This window comes from Varroa jacobsoni, unplaced genomic scaffold (genome assembly GCF_002532875.2).
Source record: "Varroa jacobsoni isolate VJ856 unplaced genomic scaffold, vjacob_1.0 scaffold_326, whole genome shotgun sequence".
Taxonomy (NCBI): domain Eukaryota; kingdom Metazoa; phylum Arthropoda; class Arachnida; order Mesostigmata; family Varroidae; genus Varroa; species Varroa jacobsoni.
In genome coordinates, this window is record NW_019213228.1 from 63,709 (window position 1) to 85,911 (window position 22,203).

The following is a 22,203-nucleotide window of genomic DNA, read 5'->3' on the forward strand; positions in this document are numbered from 1 at the left end:
CCTTGAACTTCTCAGAACACAAACTGACTGAGTCTCCCCTGTGTCATCAACAATGTTGTCAGTAGCTACGGTAAATTTGAGTAGTCACCCGACCGGTAATGGGGAGTATGGATTCCGTTTACGTAGACGGGTTTACTAATTGTTCAATGCGTTTGTTGTTCTTATTCATTCCGCTTGTCATTTACCACTAATCAGACTCAATCTCCTGCCGCTGTTTGACCACTACGAGGAGTACGACCGCATGATTACGAACGGCCATCGCACCTACTACGAACATAACTATCCTCTTTGTCTGTAACTATTTCCAATAGGTGCACCTAGACTATTACATCACTGCGAGAATCTCCAGGAAATCACCATCTGGTCGATTCAAACGGTTGTAGTAACTACGTCCAGTATAGTCTCGGTAATTCTTGCTATCGATGCGGCTACTAACTTCAGCAGATAAACGGTTAGCATCAGACGGGCATATGGGACTACCCTCCATGTAAAACCTCCCACCTTTACATAAAATACGAAACATAGAGGTGGGACTAGCAGAAACGCATTAAAGACTTCACGTTTATAGGTCTATTCGTCAGTGTATGTGGATGATTTCCGGACACCGAAGTGGAGGAGGGAGGCAAAGAGACGCTCTGTTCTCCTTTGCGGCCGGCACAATCATCATGATCAGCGCCATCATAATCATCATCGCCATCGTCGTCATCAACGACATTACCATCATCGTCAAGCGCGGCTCGGGGCAAGGGCAAAAGCCCGACATTGTAGAGACGGTGGGGAAGTGGGGCCACTATTAAGAGACGAACGGTCCACAGCGTAACTACCATTACAAGTACAACCACTGGACTAAAACGCGAATGTGCCGTCAAAAGGAAGCGACAGTAGCAGAAAAAGATAGCAGTCAGCTTAGTCGTATCGACGCGAATGAATCTCCGGCGCAGTCGGAAAAAGGTTTTATGAGTCTGGAAATTATTTCCAGCTCGTGCTCATCTCTGATCAGTGCTACTAGATAGAAGAGGCATAAGGTGAGGCAAAAGAAGTAGAAGGGCAAAGTGATCAAAAAGTGACTGCTAAGAAAAATGGAGGAACGCCGGCAATAGGCTCGAGCGATGATAGGCTTCTATTAAATGCTAATCAGCAGATGACGCAGTGCAGTAACTGAGGTTCGTGATGGCATAAACATTCGTGAACGCCAACGACTTGAAGGGTTTTATGATCGATTAGAAGAAGCAGGTTGATGAATATCTATATGACGCCACCCATTTTACTATAAAAAAAAACTGCGGTTTAGATCATAGACATTGAGGAGTTTGGCGGTCTCTCCTATGGCGCACGTCTGATGTTAGCTGCCGCTGCTGTTCTGGCTACATGCCCTAGCTGAAAGCCAGGCACTTGACTCAGCCTAGACTGATAACAGGTTAACAGGCGAGATCTTAGCCTAAGTTGGCTTTTCGGCGCTCGCTTCGCCCCTCAATTCACCGCTGAAAGATAGGGCTAGTCCAAATATATTGCCTTCGGTGTGCTTCTGCAGCAGCGAATTGTTTGCAATGTCGTTTCGATAAAACGAAAACGTTCAATGGATTCTTAGTATATCGTCTTCGTTCGTCAGCCTACATCGACCATGCACGCTGTCGGATTGTTTGTGTTTCAGAGGCATAAATAGTTCCGGAATGGTGTACTGCTATTGGCGTACAATGCTGGTCGTACGATTTTCAAGGATCCGTTGCGAATTATTGCGTCTCCCCGTAAACTGAGTAAGTTCCCGGATGAGACCCTCGGCGAAAATCGATCTTGCACCTGCGCTTTTGCTGCTTATAATGTGAGTTACAGATAAAACATATTGCATACACACTTAAATGCATAAAGAGTTACTATTCAATAGCTCCTGTTGATGCTTCAACATTATTTTGGATCTACAAATCTGCGATATTTACTATGACCTCAAAGAGCCAATTCTGGCTAAATGACTCTTCCCGTTGACCGACCTAATCGTTTTCGATTTTTTTCGGTGTCACGAGGAGCTTCTTGTCTTCAGAATTGCACTTGATGAAAGTTCAGTCTTGTGCTTAATCAAAGCTAAATTCATGTTCGATTAAGAGGATCACACTCGTAGCCCTTTGTGTAGCCTAGGTACACAGTGTGTGCCATTTTTAACCGGTAAATGCCGTTAAAATCTACAAAATTCCTACTACAATAAACAAATTGTTTTTCATAATTACAAGGTATTTTTGTTACTCTTATCATTCACTCGTAGAAATTGCTCAGACCGCGTCCTATTGGTGCGTTAGATACTAAAGGTTCTGTATAATTATAATGCGGCATACGTCAAAGTGCGACCCGATATGAGACTGCAACCCTTTGGTTAAATGAATAATTAATTGTACCAGCACTTCAAGCATATACGAAAGAGGACGGTCGAATAGAATGAGCCCGGCAGCCGTACGTATTTCAACGCTGGAAACAACACCGCAGAATAAATATAAAACAGAGTTCGTTAACGAAACGAGGGGCATTAGCAGCGGTTTCTAATTGCCTGACTGAACAAAATAACCCAACGATGTAACTAATTGGTTTGGAGACGACCACTGAAATGTTTTCGTGTTCGATTCTCAAAAGGAGCTGTTAGAAGCCCATTAAATAGTGGAAGAATCAGGTACTACTTGCGGTCGTCTTTGAATCTGTCTATTTGAATTGTGCTTCATTTCGGCAGCTTGAATCTTACCTCAGTTTGAGATCTTTATATATACGTATATGTAAAGCGGGACTTGAAAGTAGGTAGATAGAAGAAACAAAGAAGAAATGTTTAAAAGCGGCAGAGGCAGCAATAGTGAACTAGATAAATCAAAATAATAAGCCATCTGGAATTGAAGAAAATAATTAACCAGCTGTCAGACATTTGAATCACTCTTGAAACGAATCCAGTCAGGCGATCACGGGCGGAATTTTTATTTGTTTAGTTCTGGTAGTTTATCGCTGGCAAACAACTACGTTATTATACCAGCGCATTCGATGTAAACTAGTCTAACGTTGTTAAGAAACTTGCTAGATGATTGAAAATTATCGAAGTCTGCATCATGTGTAAAGGTCATACTTTCATGACTGAAGTTCAACTGCCCGTCTGGGGCAGTTGAATATCTATGAGTCATAATATAAACAGATAGATTTTCATATATACATGATTTATGTCGGTTGATTATTGAAAATATTCCTCCGATTTTTAACATTGACCTGTAGCTATGCTAGGCATCACTTTCTAATTACATCTAATCACTACATGAACTATCATTTGAAAGAGGACAAATTTTCCTGCATTGTTATCTGCACGTGCATGTCTGCATATATTCTATGGATACTTGACTACAGTGTATACATTTTTTTTTAAATTACTTTGGCCGTTGGAACAGAGTTTTATGACTCAGAAGTAAAATCCTTTAAAGATGATCCATTAAGAACATGGAATGCCGCGTGAGATCTTTTAACTATTAAATAAGTTGTTAGATCTGTTGGTCGATTTAACTTATACTAGATGTATTTTTTTTGGTCTTCTACGCTGACCAAAAACCCCACAAACTAGATCTTCTGCCTTGTACCCCCACAGTGAGCAGGTCAATATCGCTGTCCGTAGATGTATTCAGTTGTATTGTGATACTGACGACATTTTCCCTGGCTTTTCGAATACCTACCTGAGATTATATGGGGCGCGTATTGCTCCCTTCTTTCTATACGCATGTGTTGCATGGGATCGTGTCAAAATTACAGCTATGTAAACGTTTAAAAAAGTGCGATAAAGGTTCAGCCACAAGGTTTGAGCAGGTTACAACTTTTCGACAACTCTAATCGGTTATCTTATCATGATTATATAGTGACAGGGATGTCAGAGGGTCATGATCAGATTGAAAGTACCGCCACGATCCGAAAAAGTTTAGCAGATGTCCTATCTAGCTATCCGATGGTTAGCACATCGGGTCTTCGTGCCTATATAGTACACCCTGTGAACGTACTAAATACACAGTTTGTAGCGAACATGTTGAATCAAATATGTTTTACAGGAAGTGTCTATATAAAATACAAAAATGTGTTTGTCACGATGAAACAATAATTTTCCCAGGCGGATGAGTGTGCAGTTGCATGTATTTGTTGTTGTACATTAAATAAGAACTATTTGACTCTACTAAATATTCGGTGAAAAAAAAAAAAACACTGAATTACTATTCGTCATAATCGCCGGCAGTTTCGGTCATATATATATGGTCATATATATTCGGGTATATGTAACTATATATATACTAATTATAAGTACAGGGACATCTCAACTTGATCTCTATGTACGTGACCCTCGTATTCTTGTAAGCGTCCTTGATCGCGAATCGGAAGCAGCAGCGCCCCTCATTGAGAGGTGCTAAGCGTCGATTTACACTGACGTGCGCGACCAAACAGTCTACGCACTTACATACGCAGGTATTGACATTGGACGTGGCGCCATCTCGCCGTAATAACCGCCGTTGTGGCGTATTAGTTAAATACCGTCCGAACCCGAAACTTGTGACAGTTCTCACCTAACCAGGAGCCAAATGCCACTACTCTACTTCTTCGCTCATTGCACCGGCTATTTACTATATTTCCACCCAACACAAATACGAAGGTATACACAGCTGAATTTCTATCCCTCACCGTGACGATTTAGCTCCAACCATAGCCATGCATATTCGTAGAAAGAGAATACAGACGAAGGTGTGGCTGGCTTTCCAAATAGAGTGTAGCACTATTTGGCTTGAACCGCATCACAAGTGTAGCACGATAATCGGCTACGCCAAAGCAAGCCAATTAGCATGATGAGCCCCTATTTTCGCACACTACACAGAACGAGCGCAACGATGTCAATTATATTTCTAATGGTGTGGTGGCGGCGTTTTACTACCCTAGCCTGTTTCGGCCAACGGAAAAAGACACAGATATAAATAACGAATTAATACATTTTGATACATCCACTCCTTCGACGAGGAAAGGTCATACCTGCAATTATCGAAGCACTCAGCTTCTTTAATAGCTATTCTATGTGTTCACTGTTAGTGGACAACAGCCGCAATTTCTGTCACTTCAGAGAATATCGTTTCCTAATATGCGGCCATAAGGCATAATACTTTGTTCTCCTTGACTATGATTCTACGTCAAGATGTGATCTCCAGTACATAGAAACACTACTTAAGGAGCTTAAGACTTATTTGACCACCGCCATTGCTAATGTCCCTTTTAGTCAGCAATGGGCGCAAAGCAGCTTACGCCCACCCAAGTGAGTACTACTAACGTAGTGAATACTAACGTATGATGGGGAGCTACTGATATGATGTTCATACAAATCAGGCTCTAATCTGATCCGTAAAGATCTATTCTACGAAATTACTATCCCACTTGTAAGGTTAAGCTTTTGTCCTCAGGTGTTTAGGGCTGATACCCATACGTTTCGTAATATTGAGGCAATCCTGACATCGATGCTGGGTTCAGACCGACTTAGCTAAGTACGTTTTGGTTTCTCTGGCCGCGTAGAAGAGTCAGCTAGGAAATTCTTTTTTAATATTTTATGTAAAACATTATACTACGAGTCAGTGAAGAAAAATTACACCTACCATGTGACTATTACATTATTTCAAGAGAAGTCTCATACATTTAGGCTCAGTAAACTTCAAGGCTGTGCTAGTATTTGCCTTCGTTTTTTATAAATAGCCCGTAAAGCACATGCTGACTCAGTTGAATTGTAGAACCGCTTGATTAAGCGCAAGCAGTTCCGCTTGGAACAGTTAATCCACACATGTATCTGTTCGGTTGTCTTTTTTAATGACACGGTTATTTGTAGCTCACCAAATTGAGCGCATTGTATTAGTGAGAAATCGACGCCTTCGCAATCGTAAGAGAACCGAAAAGCAAGCTAGGCTAGCACAATGTGGCGCGACAAAGTTCTAAATTTCAAATTTATCTTTTAAAACGGCTCTTCCTATTTCTCAATGACGTTAGCCATTTTGGGAAAAACCGAAGTAAATTAATTATTTGAAGTTACCTAGCAGACATCTGTTATTTCTAATCTAATTGCCAACTAATCGGCCGAAACGGCAAAGACGCTTACGCGAATCTTGTTTGCTTGACTGAAACAGCTTATCGTGCGCCCTATTGCTGCCTCTATTGAAGATCTACTTGTTACGTTATGAAGTGTGCCAAATTAATGGTTTTGTAGAACTGTTGTATCTTTAGTCGAATTCGCCCGGAGTAAACTAACGTATAAAAGGAACGTCCAACGTAAGGAACTATCCGGTCGATCTCGGATCTCGGTCTTTTGTCATCTAAAATACCCATTAGTAAAACGAACATCCATTCATACTGCCCAGTTAATGGCGAACGGTGAGCGGTGTCGTCTGACAGGGCACGAGAAGTCAGACTCGTATGCAATGAATGATAGAGCGAGGAGAATCTACATGCATCAGGGAATATTCTTCTTACATACATGATCTATTTGTGTTGTATTAGTATGCGTGATAGCCAAAACGAGTGAATCTTTAATTGCAAAGCAAAGGTTCACTCGTTTGCTCCACAGCATAGAGAGAGGGTAGGAGAAAACCTTACGGGGTAATGGATTGTGGTTAAGGAGGGCGTAGAGCATCACTTCAAATTGCTACATTATGGGAATCTAATAATGTTATGTTTGGTCATAGCCAATTTTAAGGAGACTGTTAAATAAAACGGGCAGAAACGTGTCTGGTAGTTGCGTGCACCGTTTATGGGTATCATCGCTGTTTTGCTTGATAAAAGAATCGTCTCAAATGAACGAATGAGTTGAAGATCATGCTGCCTTTATGTTTGTATCTACTCAGTAGATATCACCGCTTAAAATATGATTTCGACTATTTTACTACTTCTCCAAAACAGCACACCTTCCTTACACTTCCAACGGTTGTCAAAATCGTTTTGTGGGGTCGTGTGTGGGCTGCGTTCATAAAAATGTACAATAATAAGAAGCATTTTCAACTTATTAGTCTCATCTGGCAAGTCCGTGTACAAGGTGTTCAATTTTAGATTAGGATTTCGTTGATACTTTCAATGCTTGTAAGAAACAAATAGACAGCGATTTAAGATGATGACAATAGTTGGATATTTTTCCCACCTGAGAGATTTTTATCTATACTTGATTCTGATCGACATAATTATTCCCAAAGTGTCCCGAGTCGCTAGTAAATAGTAACAACCGCATCTCGGAGCTTGCTTTGTCAAAGTAGGATTTGTTAGACCTCTGGTTAGGACCGTTAAGGCTTCAGAATGTCACGGGATCTAATGGGTCAAAAGACCATTAAATGACCAATCACCCATAAAATACGAAACTGACTGATATACTCTGTTCATCGTTGCGACGCGAAGTTAAACAGCCAGATTTCTGTATAGACCTCCGGCACGACAACAAGCGTAGGTTATCTGCGTGCTCGTAGAAATCTTCATCAGTGCGTAGGTGAGATATGTAAAAATTAAATGTAATTTTTTTTTTGACAGTTAGTTGAAATTAGCTGTGGATATATTCTAGTATATTGTGGAGGCATATAACACACGTTGTTATGGGCTTAAGCCTGAGCATAAACAAATCACATATAGATAGATAGATAGATAGATAAACAAAGAATTAACGCGCTGAATTGATAATCTTGCTGAAACAAAACACTTAAATATAAAGTGTTTTGTTAGCGGTTAGAAGAACCAGGTAACAGAAACACCAGTTTCTTTCTTCAGCGAAAGTTCTATGCTTTAGAACTGAACCCGCTTTGAAAGTGGTAGCTCTCATCATCCACAGGACTCGTCTTACATTAGCGCCGAAGTAGCGTAACAAAAGCCGTGGCCAGCAATTTCAAAAACACGAAAAGAAGTAAGCCTTCTTCGATATTCTAAAATTAATTTTCAAGTCGGAAGTAAGTCTACTTATTTCTTTTTAAGAGCACAGACCCTCACGCGGTAAAAGTGTGCGATGTATAGAAATAAGCGTCGAAACCATGAAGACCGTTGCTGCCGGAAACCTGTAATCCCGAATCGGCAATATTCGTCTCATGTTGGTCCCTGAAAAATGGCTGTGACGATACAGTGCCACATCTAAAAATGACTTTCTCAATATACATAGACAAGTGTTACTCACACTGTTCTATGAATAGTGCGTTTAGCCTTAGAATTTTCTGCGCTTAGAATTGTAGAGTACGGTAAACAGTCGTAAGCCTTGGCCTTTTTAAAGAAAAATCTTTCACGTGGTGGGCATGTGATCATTTTCATGTTATACTTCTTACTAGTATATTCATAGTATTCGGCATTATGTCAGTCATGAAGTGTTTTCTTGTCCTACTTTAATTAGCTATTCTGCTTGCTGCTCTTACTACGTTTACTATTGGCTTTTTTCCCCCAAGCTATCATTGTCGTAAATTAATGCTTGGGTGGGCTTGTTGTCTTATAATCAATACAGAAACGCCACGTCAGCTAGCGTTTGTCGCTTTGATTTTGGTTGTTTTACGCTGGATAAAATGTAATACTCTCACTCAATGTTTCATTCTCATACATTCATCTTTCTGATGAATGTATGAGCTTTTAAGTGTTTTGACAAGTTTTCTAGGGCCGCTGTCTTGAGGAAGACACGTGTCGGGCGAACAAAAGCGTACGTACTCGTTGAAGATTTTTTTCTTCTACGATTCGATTGAAATTACGAAGCAATATCAACAGCGGCAATAACAGCAACAGAGCCTTTCATCAATTACGCCCACTACTAGTGCCAAAAAGACTCGAAATGGACATACGCTCACGAACATACGCACCGCATTAAGAAACTGAGTAAACGGTACTTACAGATTGAATAGACTCAAACAATTGACCGTCGAAATCATGTCTTCTTCCGTTTGTTCGTCCTCTCTTGACGAATTGTATAAATTCGCTATGTTGCCGTCACTTTTTTGTTCAGAAAAATCACTTTACCGCTGCTCAGCCGTAGCGTCTGTGGCGTTCTAGCTTGTGGAGAAGTTTATTTTTCGGCAAGCGTACACATAACAATGATGGTAAGACGCCATTGCAGAAGTGCTAGCTACCGCATTCGCTATGAGTGGTCACTTCAAACGCGAGCACTGAATGCGTGAAGAAGTGTTTCTTCGAATTGTCTCGGTCGCCGGCAGATGACGGTCAGAGCATCTGACATCGACAGCTAGGATTAGGTCATATTGTACTTTTTCTTTCTTTTTTTCTATATGAACGCGAACACAAAATGCGGCTCTTAGGCGGAACAACTTTGTTTCCCTTTCGAGAAACTGAGCTCGTGACAACATCATTTCCGAAGCGTCTGTATGTCATCACATGACGGATGTGACATTGTCTAAAACATACGACACGGGTAGGTATTCTCCTAAATGCCCAAACTTAAGGCTCGCTATCGACCAGCATTTCCAGTGAATTCAATACAGCCGAGTTGGGGGCAAATTCCTGTGTCCTTTGACTGCTACCAATCATCTCCGGTTCCACCGAAGAGAGATCTTTAACGAATCGTTTTGGTTGAATCATTGCATCTTAGTTTCGGCGCTCCCAGACGGACGCTAGTACAATATAGCTAAGTGTGAGTTGGGCAAAACGATGAAATAACGATCGATCGATCGATCGATCGTCGCCGATAGTTCGTCAGTGAGCAATAAATCAGCTAAGATCATTCGTCCACACTTTTCGAGCGACAAACGATCGGTCCGCTCGTACCTGCTCAGCGAATAGCGACTATAGCTTTCAATTGAAGTAGAATTACGCATAATTAAATTTATTTATCATTCTATATTATAAGCAAGTGTCTCGTCTGTAGGACGGAGGAGGCCAGTATTTTGAGACTGGCCACGTTGTTTTATCTACGTTCAGAAACCATTAGATTATAAGTTGTACCAAGGACTATAGATACATATATATATATATATAGAGGGTCAAAAAAGCCGTCTGCAAATGACTGAGAAATGTTCATCGATCTTAGTTCCTCCAGTTTGCTTTTTATGTACTTTAGCTGTGGGCTGTGGCCAGCAAAACAGATACTATGAAATATGGCAGAATACCTTCCAATCACTTTCGAAAAAAGTAAGTTGGCAACAATCTGTTGCCTTATATGTTAGACACTCATGTACTCCAGAACTCGGCATTTGCTTCTGCTCATCTTCTGCAATAGTCTAAAACTTTGTACTAATAGTTAGTTTACTTTACTGCACTTTTTTTTCTTTGTTAGACCGAAGTTTGCCACAAACGTCTATATGAGAAGCATCAAAGACAAGAGGTGATAGCACATGCATAAATCACGGAATACGTACATAAGCTAATAGAAATTCTATGTAACGTTTGGGAACACATACAATCAACGGATTTTGCGTAAGTTGAAGTCGCTTCTTAAAAAACCTTAACTTCTGCGTAGTAGGACGCATCCCTCTAACGAGAACTCGCAGACCTGGCTAGCAAGAAGATCTTACCCTTATACCAACTTACCAACATACCTGTAATATCTAAAGGGAATTATCAAGCACCGTTTCGAATGGGCACGCCTTTTCCACCTACCAATCCACTCACCATTGAGCTTAGCTTGGATCATGCAGTAAAAAACACGGATTTTATGCTCGATTAGTATCTTACGAATGTATGTCCGCATAGAAATCGAGCTCTCGAAAAGATCGAGCTTTTGTCAAATCAAGCAATGCCAATTCCAGCGGTAGTTTTGCTCAATTTGCTTGTGCTCTATACATTTGACCTTTGGGCAATAGTGGTGGTCACATAAATGTTGCCTCGAAGGCGCAGTAACATGCTTGAGCTGGTTTGGATCGTGCACCTTCAATCTAGTAAAACTCAATATAGGCGGGGGAGTGTGGTAAGAAAAATCTCTACTTACACTATCGTCGGGTCATGGGGCATTCATATTAGCGTAGCATTCTCAGGCAGTCGCTGCCGAATCAGCTAAACACTTATGCAGTGACAAGATGAACTAAAGGAGACCTATAGAAACCGTCGTCCCTACACGCTTGGCAAGACCTTTGCGATAGGGAAAAAAGTCCGTCTTCCATTTCAGACGCATGAAGTCGAGTACTAGACAAAGCGAGCTGTGTGACGCGCCGCCGAACAAGATCCAAAATGTGGCTAGTATATCTATGAATTAGTGTATTTACAGCTCCACTTATCTAACGTCGTCTAGAAAGTAGTATCATTTCGTTTTTAGGAACACCATAGCGCCATATCTTTCCAGTTTTAGATGTACGTGTATATCTATAATAATTATCTTTAATACGCCCTAATATCAGATTATAGCCGTCATAAAAGACAAATTATGTTTGTATTTTATAATGTATAGTAGGTATGATGTTTTTCTCAAGTGTAGCCACAACGAAGGGAGCCGTTTTAAAACTGTAATCGGTTCGTCCGATGCTGCTGCCGCCGCCGCCGCCGCCGCTGCTGCCGCAGCGCAAAAGTCATAACACAATCAATCGTGAACGTTGGCTTAATATAATACGGTAATTTCGGTTTATTATGTATATACTGTATATCAAATACAGTTTGACCTCCAACAAATTTATGCGCAAGTACTAGTCAGTCCATCATACCCGGTTTTCGGCGTGAAAAGTAACATGCGACGGCACCCGTTTCGTTATCGGATATTGAGGATGGAAGCCCGTGTCAATCGGGAGGTAATAAAATGAAATCGGATCAGTTCGATGAGGGGACCTGTTCTTATTGTGATAACGAAGAGAGCTACGCGTCTCTGAATAGATGTAAACTATGACGATACGTACGACGTCTGTTCTTCCTATTGGCGAATAATTCGAGACAGAAAAACAATTACAGCAATTATATAATAGCAATGATGAAGACAAATTATTTGTCTGATTTTGGTAGAAAGATCCAGATCAATCAAATCAAACGGAAGATCGGGATCGACTCTGAATACAGAAGCGAAAGAGGTAAACAGAAGAAGTAATGAATGTGTCCAGGATACGATTTACCACGAATTATATATATAATTGACTATTTTCGATTTTTTTTTTATTTCGTGTTTATTGTAATTTCTATTGTAGATAATAGTGAAGCCTAGACGACTCAGTCGGGGCGCCAAATGTTTGAAGTTTCGCAAATAGATCTAGATATTTTGTTATTTGCTTTTATGCTTGCTCACTGCTAAGAAAAAGTTTTTTTTTGGTTGATCTATTTATCGATATTCTCCGTCAATGAGGCATTCTACCATGAACATTTGAAATAAACTTCTGCCTGTAACTAAAACTAAAAAGCGTTGCAGAGTCCACGTCGTGTCATCGTAGCGTAGAGAAAAAAAATGGAACGCGGCAATTTTCGACAACTCGGCGCCGAAGATTGAATGTTTCCATGAAGTCCATCTCTGGGATCAAATATGAAAAGTATATGTGGCATCGGGGTGTGAGTGACAACCTGCGTTTGACCTCAAGACGAAGAAGCACTTCGTTGGTATGAAATAAAGACGGACATAAAGCGTAGCCGTTTATGGATGTCCTGATTTCCCCCACATGTCAGCCATTGCCATCTTGGCATACCCTATGTATATAGTGCGAGACGTGTTTATAAGAAAAGAAAAGACGGCATGTTTGTAATTATACAACGGGCTAAACCTATTACTGGAATCAATCTATTCAGTTTCTAGCACGATGTCGTGTCGACTGGTCTAATAAAAATCATGCCGAGTCATGAACTACAATTTTATTAGGTACTTGACACGCGTTACATTATACTCGCACAGCCTCTGGTAGTTAATTTATTTTACGCCTGTCATGCAAGCTAGCTAGCTAGCTAGCTAGCTGTTACAGACCGATGTCGTCATTGGACAACAACTATTTGAATACGACTGAGAAAATGTGGGTTTGAATCGCTAACGACCCGTTCTTTAACCTTTGCAAGTAATGAAAACGTAAAATTAACTTCAGCAAATAAGTTAATCTAAATAGCGTATTCAGAGTGTATAGACTTATTTCTTCATTTACCGATAGGCAATGGTAACGCAGGTAATTGTTGGTTCTTTTCGAGGATGTTAAATCAACACTATATGAGCGTCTGTCATCAACCACTTTTCATGACGCTACAGAGCAACGAAGTAAATAATAATGCTAAATGTGTAAAATAAGATAGTTTGGAGTCAGATGGATAGGCCTCTTGCCTATTACCTGCACTGCCCCTCTTCAAGTTGTCATAACGCGACCATGCCCCAGTGTTCCTCCAACCCGCCCAATTATCCTTACAACAAGGGTTCGCGCTTCCATACGTAATATTGACCAGCGTCATAACTTGGCAAGGCTTATAACATGGTTTTAGCGATCACTAACTCATTCTATCACTAAAATCTAAGACGTAAGATCTAGTATTGTAGATTTAATAATGACAGTGCTAACAGTAACACCGCAAACGGGCGCCGGAGCCTTTGTTTCTGTTTCCATACGTTAACATAGCGCCGTGTCAACAACGGTTGTCACGGACAGTTTTCTCTATTAACCGCTATCTGCATTATATTTTAGTAGACGTTACTTGACGGTAGCCAGCCACGTGTTCCATTCATAACGTCCATCACTGTATCGGAGGAAAAAAAGAATTGCCGATCTCACTGAATTATCCAACTTTCAATTACATTAATTTGCGCCCGTTTCATCCATTGCCCGTCACCACTACAGCCCCTAAGTTTAGTCGCGTTGAGTTTAGCGGCACGACAGGGTCGGCGCAGCGAGACGAAAACGACATTGAACGACACGTACGGTTCTAAAGCGTTCATTCGTAGCTATAGAAATGCTTTCCATTACAGGCCACTCCCCTTTGTCCTTTGCTGCTCAGATCCAGGGTAGCGTTTACTGGTATAAAGCAAAAATTTTCCAGTTTCAATGAAGCCGTTTCCTTGTGATATGCAGCAGGCATTTCTTTCATGTCGAGGGTCATAAATCTAACGAGCCTACGATGGAGCGGCAATGAAGCTGTAGATGGAAATGATATCGCAGACCATTTCCAAGTTTCGGTCGTTCTAGTGAAATGGTCAAAAAGGGACTTCAGTTGGCGCCATTTTCACATACAACATTATGGCTTGAAGATCCGATGGGAGCCTAATATTACCGCTGATTGTCGATCGAAAATCTATTCATGGTCATCACACCATTGAGTTCCAGTTGTTAGTATTGGATTGGATTGGAGAATTTTTGCATAGCTATAGCATGAAATAGATGTATTAGCTTACAAACAACCAATAGAATTACCGTAAAAATACGATATGTAAAAAAGCCTGAACGGCCAAGTGTTCAATCAGTCAAATGTGTGTTGGAATATGCCTTTTTTCTAAAATACGCATAAAAAATTCTGAATTTTTGTATACTACCTATGTATCGTTGGCGGGATATTGGCGATCTCTAATAGAGTTTGTCCTTTATCATGGGCTTGGCCTTCGAAACCAGTGCGTCCAGTGTAATATGTAAAGTACAAAATTGATTCAAATCTATTTTAGTATCATATAACGTTAACTTATCGATACGGACGAGCTGAAACAAATTCAACATCAAATCGTTGTAAGACCTATTCCGCTCACCCATTTAAACGCCCATTATTGCTAGACTTTTGCGATATCGTCGCCTGTAGGTATCGTTTCAAATAGGACCAACAATGAGATCGTATCGATGACGATGAGGGCGGCTTGCTCCCTAAGCATCTATAATATCAGTCAATGAATGGTTTCCAGTTAAAGTTCGTGTTCGTATCCTGTCGAAGCCTTAACATTGACGACTTGTCTTGAATGATTTCAGCATCATTCAGATCTCGCGAGTAGTTCCGCGTGTCGGGCTATCTCCAGGCCAATTTCCTTATACTACTCAAAACCGTCGGCATCACCAGGAGCCAGTGGATGATTCTTACAGTCTTCAGTCAACCCCACATATTAACAACGGTATCTCTTCGCCAACCTCAGAACCCAAAACGATCGCGACTGCTTTGTCGTCAGTTATGCCGTATCAGAAACCTTCAGCTGATGAAAATTGCAGCGATTCGCTATTCAGCGCTCCGCAACGACGTTTCTGCCAGGCGCATCCGACAGAGACGTGGCTTATGGGGAAGGGCGCGGAAGCGGCGCTTAGAGAATGCCTCCGGGCATTCAAAGACATGCGATGGAACTGCTCCTTAGTGAAAAAAGGACCTGCTGGACTCACACACAGTCTTGTATCCGGTAATCAGGATTCAAAGAACGACGAGCGTAGAAATTATTTTCCGTCTGAATAAGTGCACGGAGTTACATTTACATAGAATTGAAAATTGAGAAATGCTGGATTTATTTCAGCTAAACTTTGAACAAATTTATCTTGAAAAAAAAAGCCTAATTCCTTGCACTGAACTGAATTGTTACGCTCTACCAGTATTACAGATAATCTGTTAAGAAATCGTACCTACTAAAAGACTTTTGTCCAAGGTTTTGCCAGATTTTACCCTCACGAAGCAAGTTCGCTTATTATATTGTACTTATGCAACTATAGTTCAATAAAAAAAGATACATTTTATTCTTACAGGGAGCCGCGAGGCTTCCTTCGTGCACGCGATCGCCGCCGGCGCTATGACGCACGCCCTCGTCCGCGGCTGCGCCGATGGCAGTCTTCGTAATTGTCGCTGCGATCGAGAGTTACATGGCCGTGCGCTACCTGACTTTCCAATGTGGAAATGGGGCGGATGCTCAGCCGACCTGCGCCACCCGATAAGGTTAAACCGAAGGTTTATGGAGACCGGCAGTGGATCCAAGGTAATAGGGAAGGTTAGAGCTCAGGACCACATCGATCGTCACAATAACATGGCAGGAAGGCTTGTAAGTATCAGCTTATTCCTTGGTCAGTGTCTGAAAATCGCTGCAAAATCCTTTAGTACTGTTTTAAGCAAAGTGACATATTTAGTAGTTTTGCATTTATAAACGCATTTCGTGCTAACGGACATCTCTTCAAAGCCGTACCGATGGTTTGACATTAAGAGCATTCAAAGATTACGTTTGCTTCCTTCAAATCCTAACTACCATGTGATTTTATAGGCGGTTAAATACACACGACGGACAATATGTCGTTGTCATGGTACCAGTGGCGCATGTAATCTCAAGACGTGTTGGAAGACTCTTGCACCTGTGTATGCAATTGGCGATTATTTAACTAAAAGGTCAGATACAGCAGAAATAACAGATGTTTTGTTCTCTCTTGAGACTCTAAAGAGATTACGCAGTACTAACGAACGTTGCTCGTTTCCGTCGAAACATTTAGTGGACTTGCAGCTGCAAATCGATTTTGAAATTTCAGCACGCGTAAGCGACGGCTAACAGTTATATACACAAGATGAAACTACTTGGGCATCCAATCGAACGAAAGCGCGATACAAACAAAAACTAACAAAAGCACCGTTATTTTTTCGTGTTCTACATGCATATAGGTATAGGCAAGCGCTCCAGGTTGAACAACCTCAAGTCCAGGATGGGCAGCTTTTATTAAGAAGCGCTACAGATGGAACAGGTATACGAGACCGTTACAACTCGGTCGAGCGAAATCAAGCCGTAGTCGAAGTCCCGCGGCATCATCGTAAGCGACAGAGTCGCTATAATGGCAAACAGCGGGTATCATCTATTAAGCCTAAGGAGCTTATCTTCACTTCGGACCTAACGGACTATTGCAGATACGATCCGAATAATGGATCACGCGGAACTGGCGGACGGAAGTGCACGAAAGAAAATTCCGAGTACGTATTATTTGAGCACGAACTCGTTCACGTTGTTATGCGGATGCTAAACTCGATAGTTGTGACTGAGGACTGTTATCAGCCAAGTAGTAAGGAAGATCTATTGATCTCTGCAATCCTTGTCCCACTCAAGGATTATTGTCTATTCCTCTTCATAATAATAATAATAATGACGACTCACTAAAAAGAGTATTTTTTCGTAGATATTTTTGTTATTTCGAGTTAGCTTATACGAATGGTATTGGCTGTAAGAATATTTATTTATTGACGTTTGATGCCGACGACAAGGAGGCTGATGCAACTTTAAGCAATCTATCTCTATTGAACTCCTCAGGTATTTATGTTGCGGAAGGGGCTACACCGAAGAATGGCGAATTGAGCGCGTTCATTGCAGATGCAGATTCGAATGGTGCTGCCAGGTCCATTGCGAAATTTGCCACAATAGAACTCTCGTGAGAACGTGTAACTATTAACAACGCTGTTCACACAACAAACAAATATAAAAACAAAGAATTAAATGGCTTTCCATCATATGTACACTTCTTCAAAAAGGCCTACTTATTCTATACAAATGTAAAAGCCTTGTAAAATGCTTTTGTTTTTCTTCGTTATACTGAGCTAAGCTTACGTTAGTTCGAGGAACCATCGATTCAAAGATCAAACGGGTAGCTTAGCTGTTTCACTATGTAGATTAAAGCTAGCTGACATGCCTCTGCAATTTTTGCAGGTGGACGAGTTGCCTTACCCCAAAAATGTTCACGTCGTTATGTGTTTTTTACCTTTTTTTTTTCTTATGGTTTTTGCCCCATTGTTTTCATAGTTTTCTTCTAATGTAGTCTTAATATACATATCGTAATCATGCATTAACGGGCCTTGAATTTACCCCACGTCAGCGTGCCATCCGCAAACGAGTTAGCATTAGACTGGGTCTGGTAAAAGTCCGTAAGCAAAGCTGAACCGGCGCTTATGCCACCGTCTCCAACGTCCTAACCCATTGCGCTGGCCTCGAATAGTTTGTAAATCGTGAATTCGGTAGCAACGCGATTTCTCCGACGCTCTCTGCCGAACGTTCCACTAGAGACCTTAATACTGTCGCTTGGCCGACCACTTCGCTTCAATAGGCTCGAACGATTCGTCCTCTTCTCGCCGGTGCCAAATGATCGCTGCCACTATATGTATATATGAAAAAAAAAAAACGGACCGTTTTTAAGCCTTCATTGAAGCAATGTTATATATTAAAATAATATGACTAAACTAAATGTGCGCCATTGTAATCGATAACTTTCCGCTATTTTTCTGGTAAAAACATATTCCCGTCGCTGTAGAGTTTCTGCCGTTTTGTAATAACTAACTCTTGTATCCATCCCTTCATTGAAACTAAACTCGCCCTAATAAAAGACTTCCGTATAGACTAAAACACATGATGGTTGGATGGTGCAAGATCCAGGCTATACGGCGGGTGCGTTATAATTAGACCTTAGAAAGTAGCGCTAAGGAAATATATAGTCCGGTGATATTGCCATAATGAAAAGCGACGCTTTATTTGTTTAGTAGTTTCCGGTCTATTTTTCTTTCAATGGTTTTCTCTAACCTTATAAGTTATTGACAGTAAAGGTCTGAATGAATCGTTACGTCACGCGGTGGTGGCGGCGGCCGCGGTAGCAGCAGCGGCTCTTAACGATTCCTTTTCAATCCGAGCAAGTACACAGTGAATCACCTTCTTCCGCATCAGTTAAAGGCAGTGGAGTAACTTTTTTGCATTTGTACAGTATTGCTGCATGTGATCCCTTTGATATCACCCGTAATTAACCGTCTCAAAAATGGCTAGATTTGATTGCGCTTCTCTACAGCTTCGCAGATGGAATTACGATCGAATGAATCCTTTCGCGTCAATTTCCAAGTGTCGAGCTTTTTTGCAGCCACTCTTCTACAAATGGTTTAAAACAGTTTGGCGGTAAAAATTTCATCCCTTGACGACGTCATATAATGTTACCCGTGTGTCGGTCCTATTTAACGTCTGCAACAATTTCATCGACTTTTTTTTCGTAAGTGATCGATCACCACAAGGGAGCATCTTTGACGCCGTCGAAGTTTCCGATAGAACCATTTTTGGACGGTTTTATCCGTCAAATGTATCTTAATAGTAAACAACATCAACTCTTTTATGCAGATGGGCAACACATGTGCCTTTATCGTAATAAAATTGTAGAATACAGTAAATCTTTTCACAAAATTTTGTTACTCGTCTTTAAGGCGCTCTATATTAAACCTAAATAAAGACATTACAATTATTTTAGGACGGTGCACTACTACCAAATTTCGTTTTCCAAATGACGCCCATATTGAAATAAGAAACTGCCTAACACAAGAAAACCAAAAACATCTAGTCAAACAATCCAGTGTGTATATCTGATTGCAACTACACGAGTCCGTGATACAGTCGACTGCTTGGTAGATCGTTAGTAGCTTCTTGTAGAACAACTAAGGAGACAGTGGTCCGAATTATCTGCTCGTACCCGGAATAGGGCAAGAACATTTGCCCCAATCTATCTACCAGGAAATGAAGCTCGATAATTTCTGCTTGTTCAAATATTACAGGATGTTGATGCCTTTTCTCTAAACGGGAAAAATTGCTAAAGGTCGCCGGTTACTTTGTCGTCACCAGCACAAAAACGCAATGAATATTATCGGTAAATCGACGCGTTACTTGTTTGGGGCAACATGTTATGGGCAAGGAAGGTAGGAGCAGGCTACATGTGACGCGAGGCGCACAAGGAAGCTCCACATCATATTTGTTTTGAAGAAGAGGCTTCAAAGGGTGCGAGGAAAGCCGTGACTGTTTCTAGTTAGCAGATTCTATGTAGACAGCTAGCTACCAATCTGTCCGAAGCAAACTGAGCACGTCCGTATCTTGATTATTTGGAGCCGATGTGTTTTCCACAACTCAGAAATAGCTCATTCGCAATGCGTCAAACGCTTACATCAGCTTACCGTAGTAAACTGATTAGACAGATAAATGATTTGGGCGTGCTTAACAGTTATTGGTAAACGCCAAGGTCTGCTCGAGCTAGTCCGGTAGTAAGACCGCCTGAAACCACGCGCTCGTGTTTTTCTTTTTGAACGAAAGATACTGCTCGTGGCTAAGGAGGTAAGTAGATGGTTACTTTGAGAGGCGGTGTGTTTTCAGAATTGAAGATATTTCACTGTGCTTTTGTTGGTTCCTCGGTTGGCGATGCATGCGCTTTAAAAACAATTCCATAGATCCACAATTACACTCAGATTAAACGGGAATCATGCCTTGCAATTGTTGACTCCTGTGCGAACGGATGTTACCTCGTTTTATTCGGTTTGTTTGGGATCGACTCATGATGGTGACGCAAATTCATTCTGGAAGCAAATGTTCGCCAACTGTTAATAGAAGACCGGCGTAAAGCTTCTCCTGTTCTGTTGTGTCTAAGTAACGGATAGCTTTTTACGCTATTATAATGTTTGAAAGTTGGAGCTCAATTAAGAACGTAATAAAAATCGCCGACCGACGTGGTATTGAGTCCGAAACCTCAAGCTTTTCTAGCTACATTTCATCACACTGGTAAACGTAGACGAGTCTCTGAAGGATGGCTTTGTAGATTTGTTGAATTTGTTGAACGTACGAAGTAGGTCTTTATATTTTTAAGTAGCACTTGTTTTAAATAGCACAGATTTGTTGTAATCCTCTATTAAAATGTGATGCGATGATAATAATAATAATAATTATTATCATGATTAACCAATTGAGACAAAATGTGTTGGATAGTACCAGGGTGTTCATCTAGGGCGCTCAGTATTTCAGCTAAATTGTCTGGAAACTACTTATTTTTAAGCAGTGATTTTTGACGAAGACCCATGAATTTCTTCTAGAATCTAGATATGCTTTATAGCGGGCACAATGGCTGTATGATTGTGACGTTGTCATGATCATGCAAACTAGGATGATCTGATGTGCTGAGGCGCATCAGCGTTCTCATATCCCTGTTTTATTTGTATGTATTAGCCCAGAGTGAGGCTTTTTTTCCCAGCCGGGTTTTAACCTCATAGGCTTGATGCTGATTATTCAGATGTATCACAAAATTGAATAAATAAATATACCACTTTTATTTAATAACCAATGCAGGTGTTGAGCTTTGTTGTCATTATATAACGAACACTGATTCCGAACCGATTTCCTGCAGCAAACATAATTACCTCGAAGTAATAATTATTCAACATTAGTTCATATAATTACATGCATTGTTCGATCAATAGATTTGATAATAGTCAGCGTGATCATCGTTAGAATTATCCAGAGGGTCCTTTTCGCGCACTTTTTTGAAATTGGCGCAGAGAGCTATCTAACACCATTTAATGGAACAGTTTTAGCCAAAGCAAACAACAAACGCTATCCGCCACATAGTGAATTTCGTACCAGTGCCGGATTTCTATTCCATTCCACACATTTATTTACTATGCTGTTTTTACATTTTTTATACATGGGTTCTCGCAAATAGCAACTTGCACAGAGCCACTACTTCACGATTATTATAGCGCTATTCAGTTTAGCGTAACTAGTATAATTAATAGTACACAGTGGGCTGAAGAACTGATGACGGACAAAGGGGCGCAATAATGTCGGTGAACCTTACCTAATAAAGCCGCCAAATATGCTGTCGCACACAAGCTGGCGATTCGAAAACAACTAGAAATAGTTTTTCTTTTTTCCCAGTTCAGAAAGTTTAAAATTGATCTAAGATTAACTTGTTTTGGAGAATTTGACCATTTTCTTATTATGTTATTAATGGTTTACGTTAAATTTTCACTGTTCAACATGGCAGTAATATCGTCGCCCCACAGTCTCATAAAATGACATTTGTTCAACGAGATTTTTTTTTATTACCTAACAACTTGCAGGTGAAGATTCGCGATGTATACCCTAAAATTGAGAATACCTTTTTGAAGATAATGAACGATGAGAAAATTCCGAGAGACAAATGGCTGAATCTCTTCGAGTAAGTATAATGTAATGCAACTAAATGCGATGGACGGGGATTCAGAGTGTCCATTTTGTTTTGGACATAGCAATATCATAATGTGATGCCATGTTAATGATTATTAACTAATGATTGGTAACTGACGGGCTCATAAGTTATGATTGTTTATTAATGGACCGTGCTCTATATCAGTTGTGTTATATATACGTAATGTTTGTTGCTTGAAGTTAGAGAATAAATAAAATATATATATATATATATACTGTCTTAAAAGCTATTAAGGCCAATGTTCACTTAAGCAATCAGTTTTCATATTTTAATAAAGTCCTCATTAAATTATTGCTAGAACTTAGGCTGTTTATTTCAGTCGATAGAACCTAAGCTGCATCCGTTGTGTTCAGTGTGATCTCTGCAAACGCTGAGTTTACTTATTGCATAAAAGGTG

The 22,203-nt window shown here is 40.6% G+C and overlaps 1 protein-coding gene across 1 annotated transcript; it reads left to right on the forward strand.

Annotated features, from left to right (window-relative positions):
• Positions 1–635: 635 nt before the first annotated feature.
• On the forward strand, positions 636–22,035 carry LOC111259366 (protein Wnt-7b). The gene is made up of 7 exons (XM_022831323.2): positions 636–1,819; positions 14,805–15,220; positions 15,558–15,847; positions 16,064–16,185; positions 16,453–16,755; positions 17,090–17,217; positions 21,679–22,035. The coding sequence occupies exons 1-7, from the start codon at positions 1,767–1,769 to the stop codon at positions 21,702–21,704; spliced, it is 1,338 nt and encodes a 445-aa protein (XP_022687058.1). The 5' UTR covers positions 636–1,766; the 3' UTR covers positions 21,705–22,035.
• Positions 22,036–22,203: the final 168 nt, after the last annotated feature.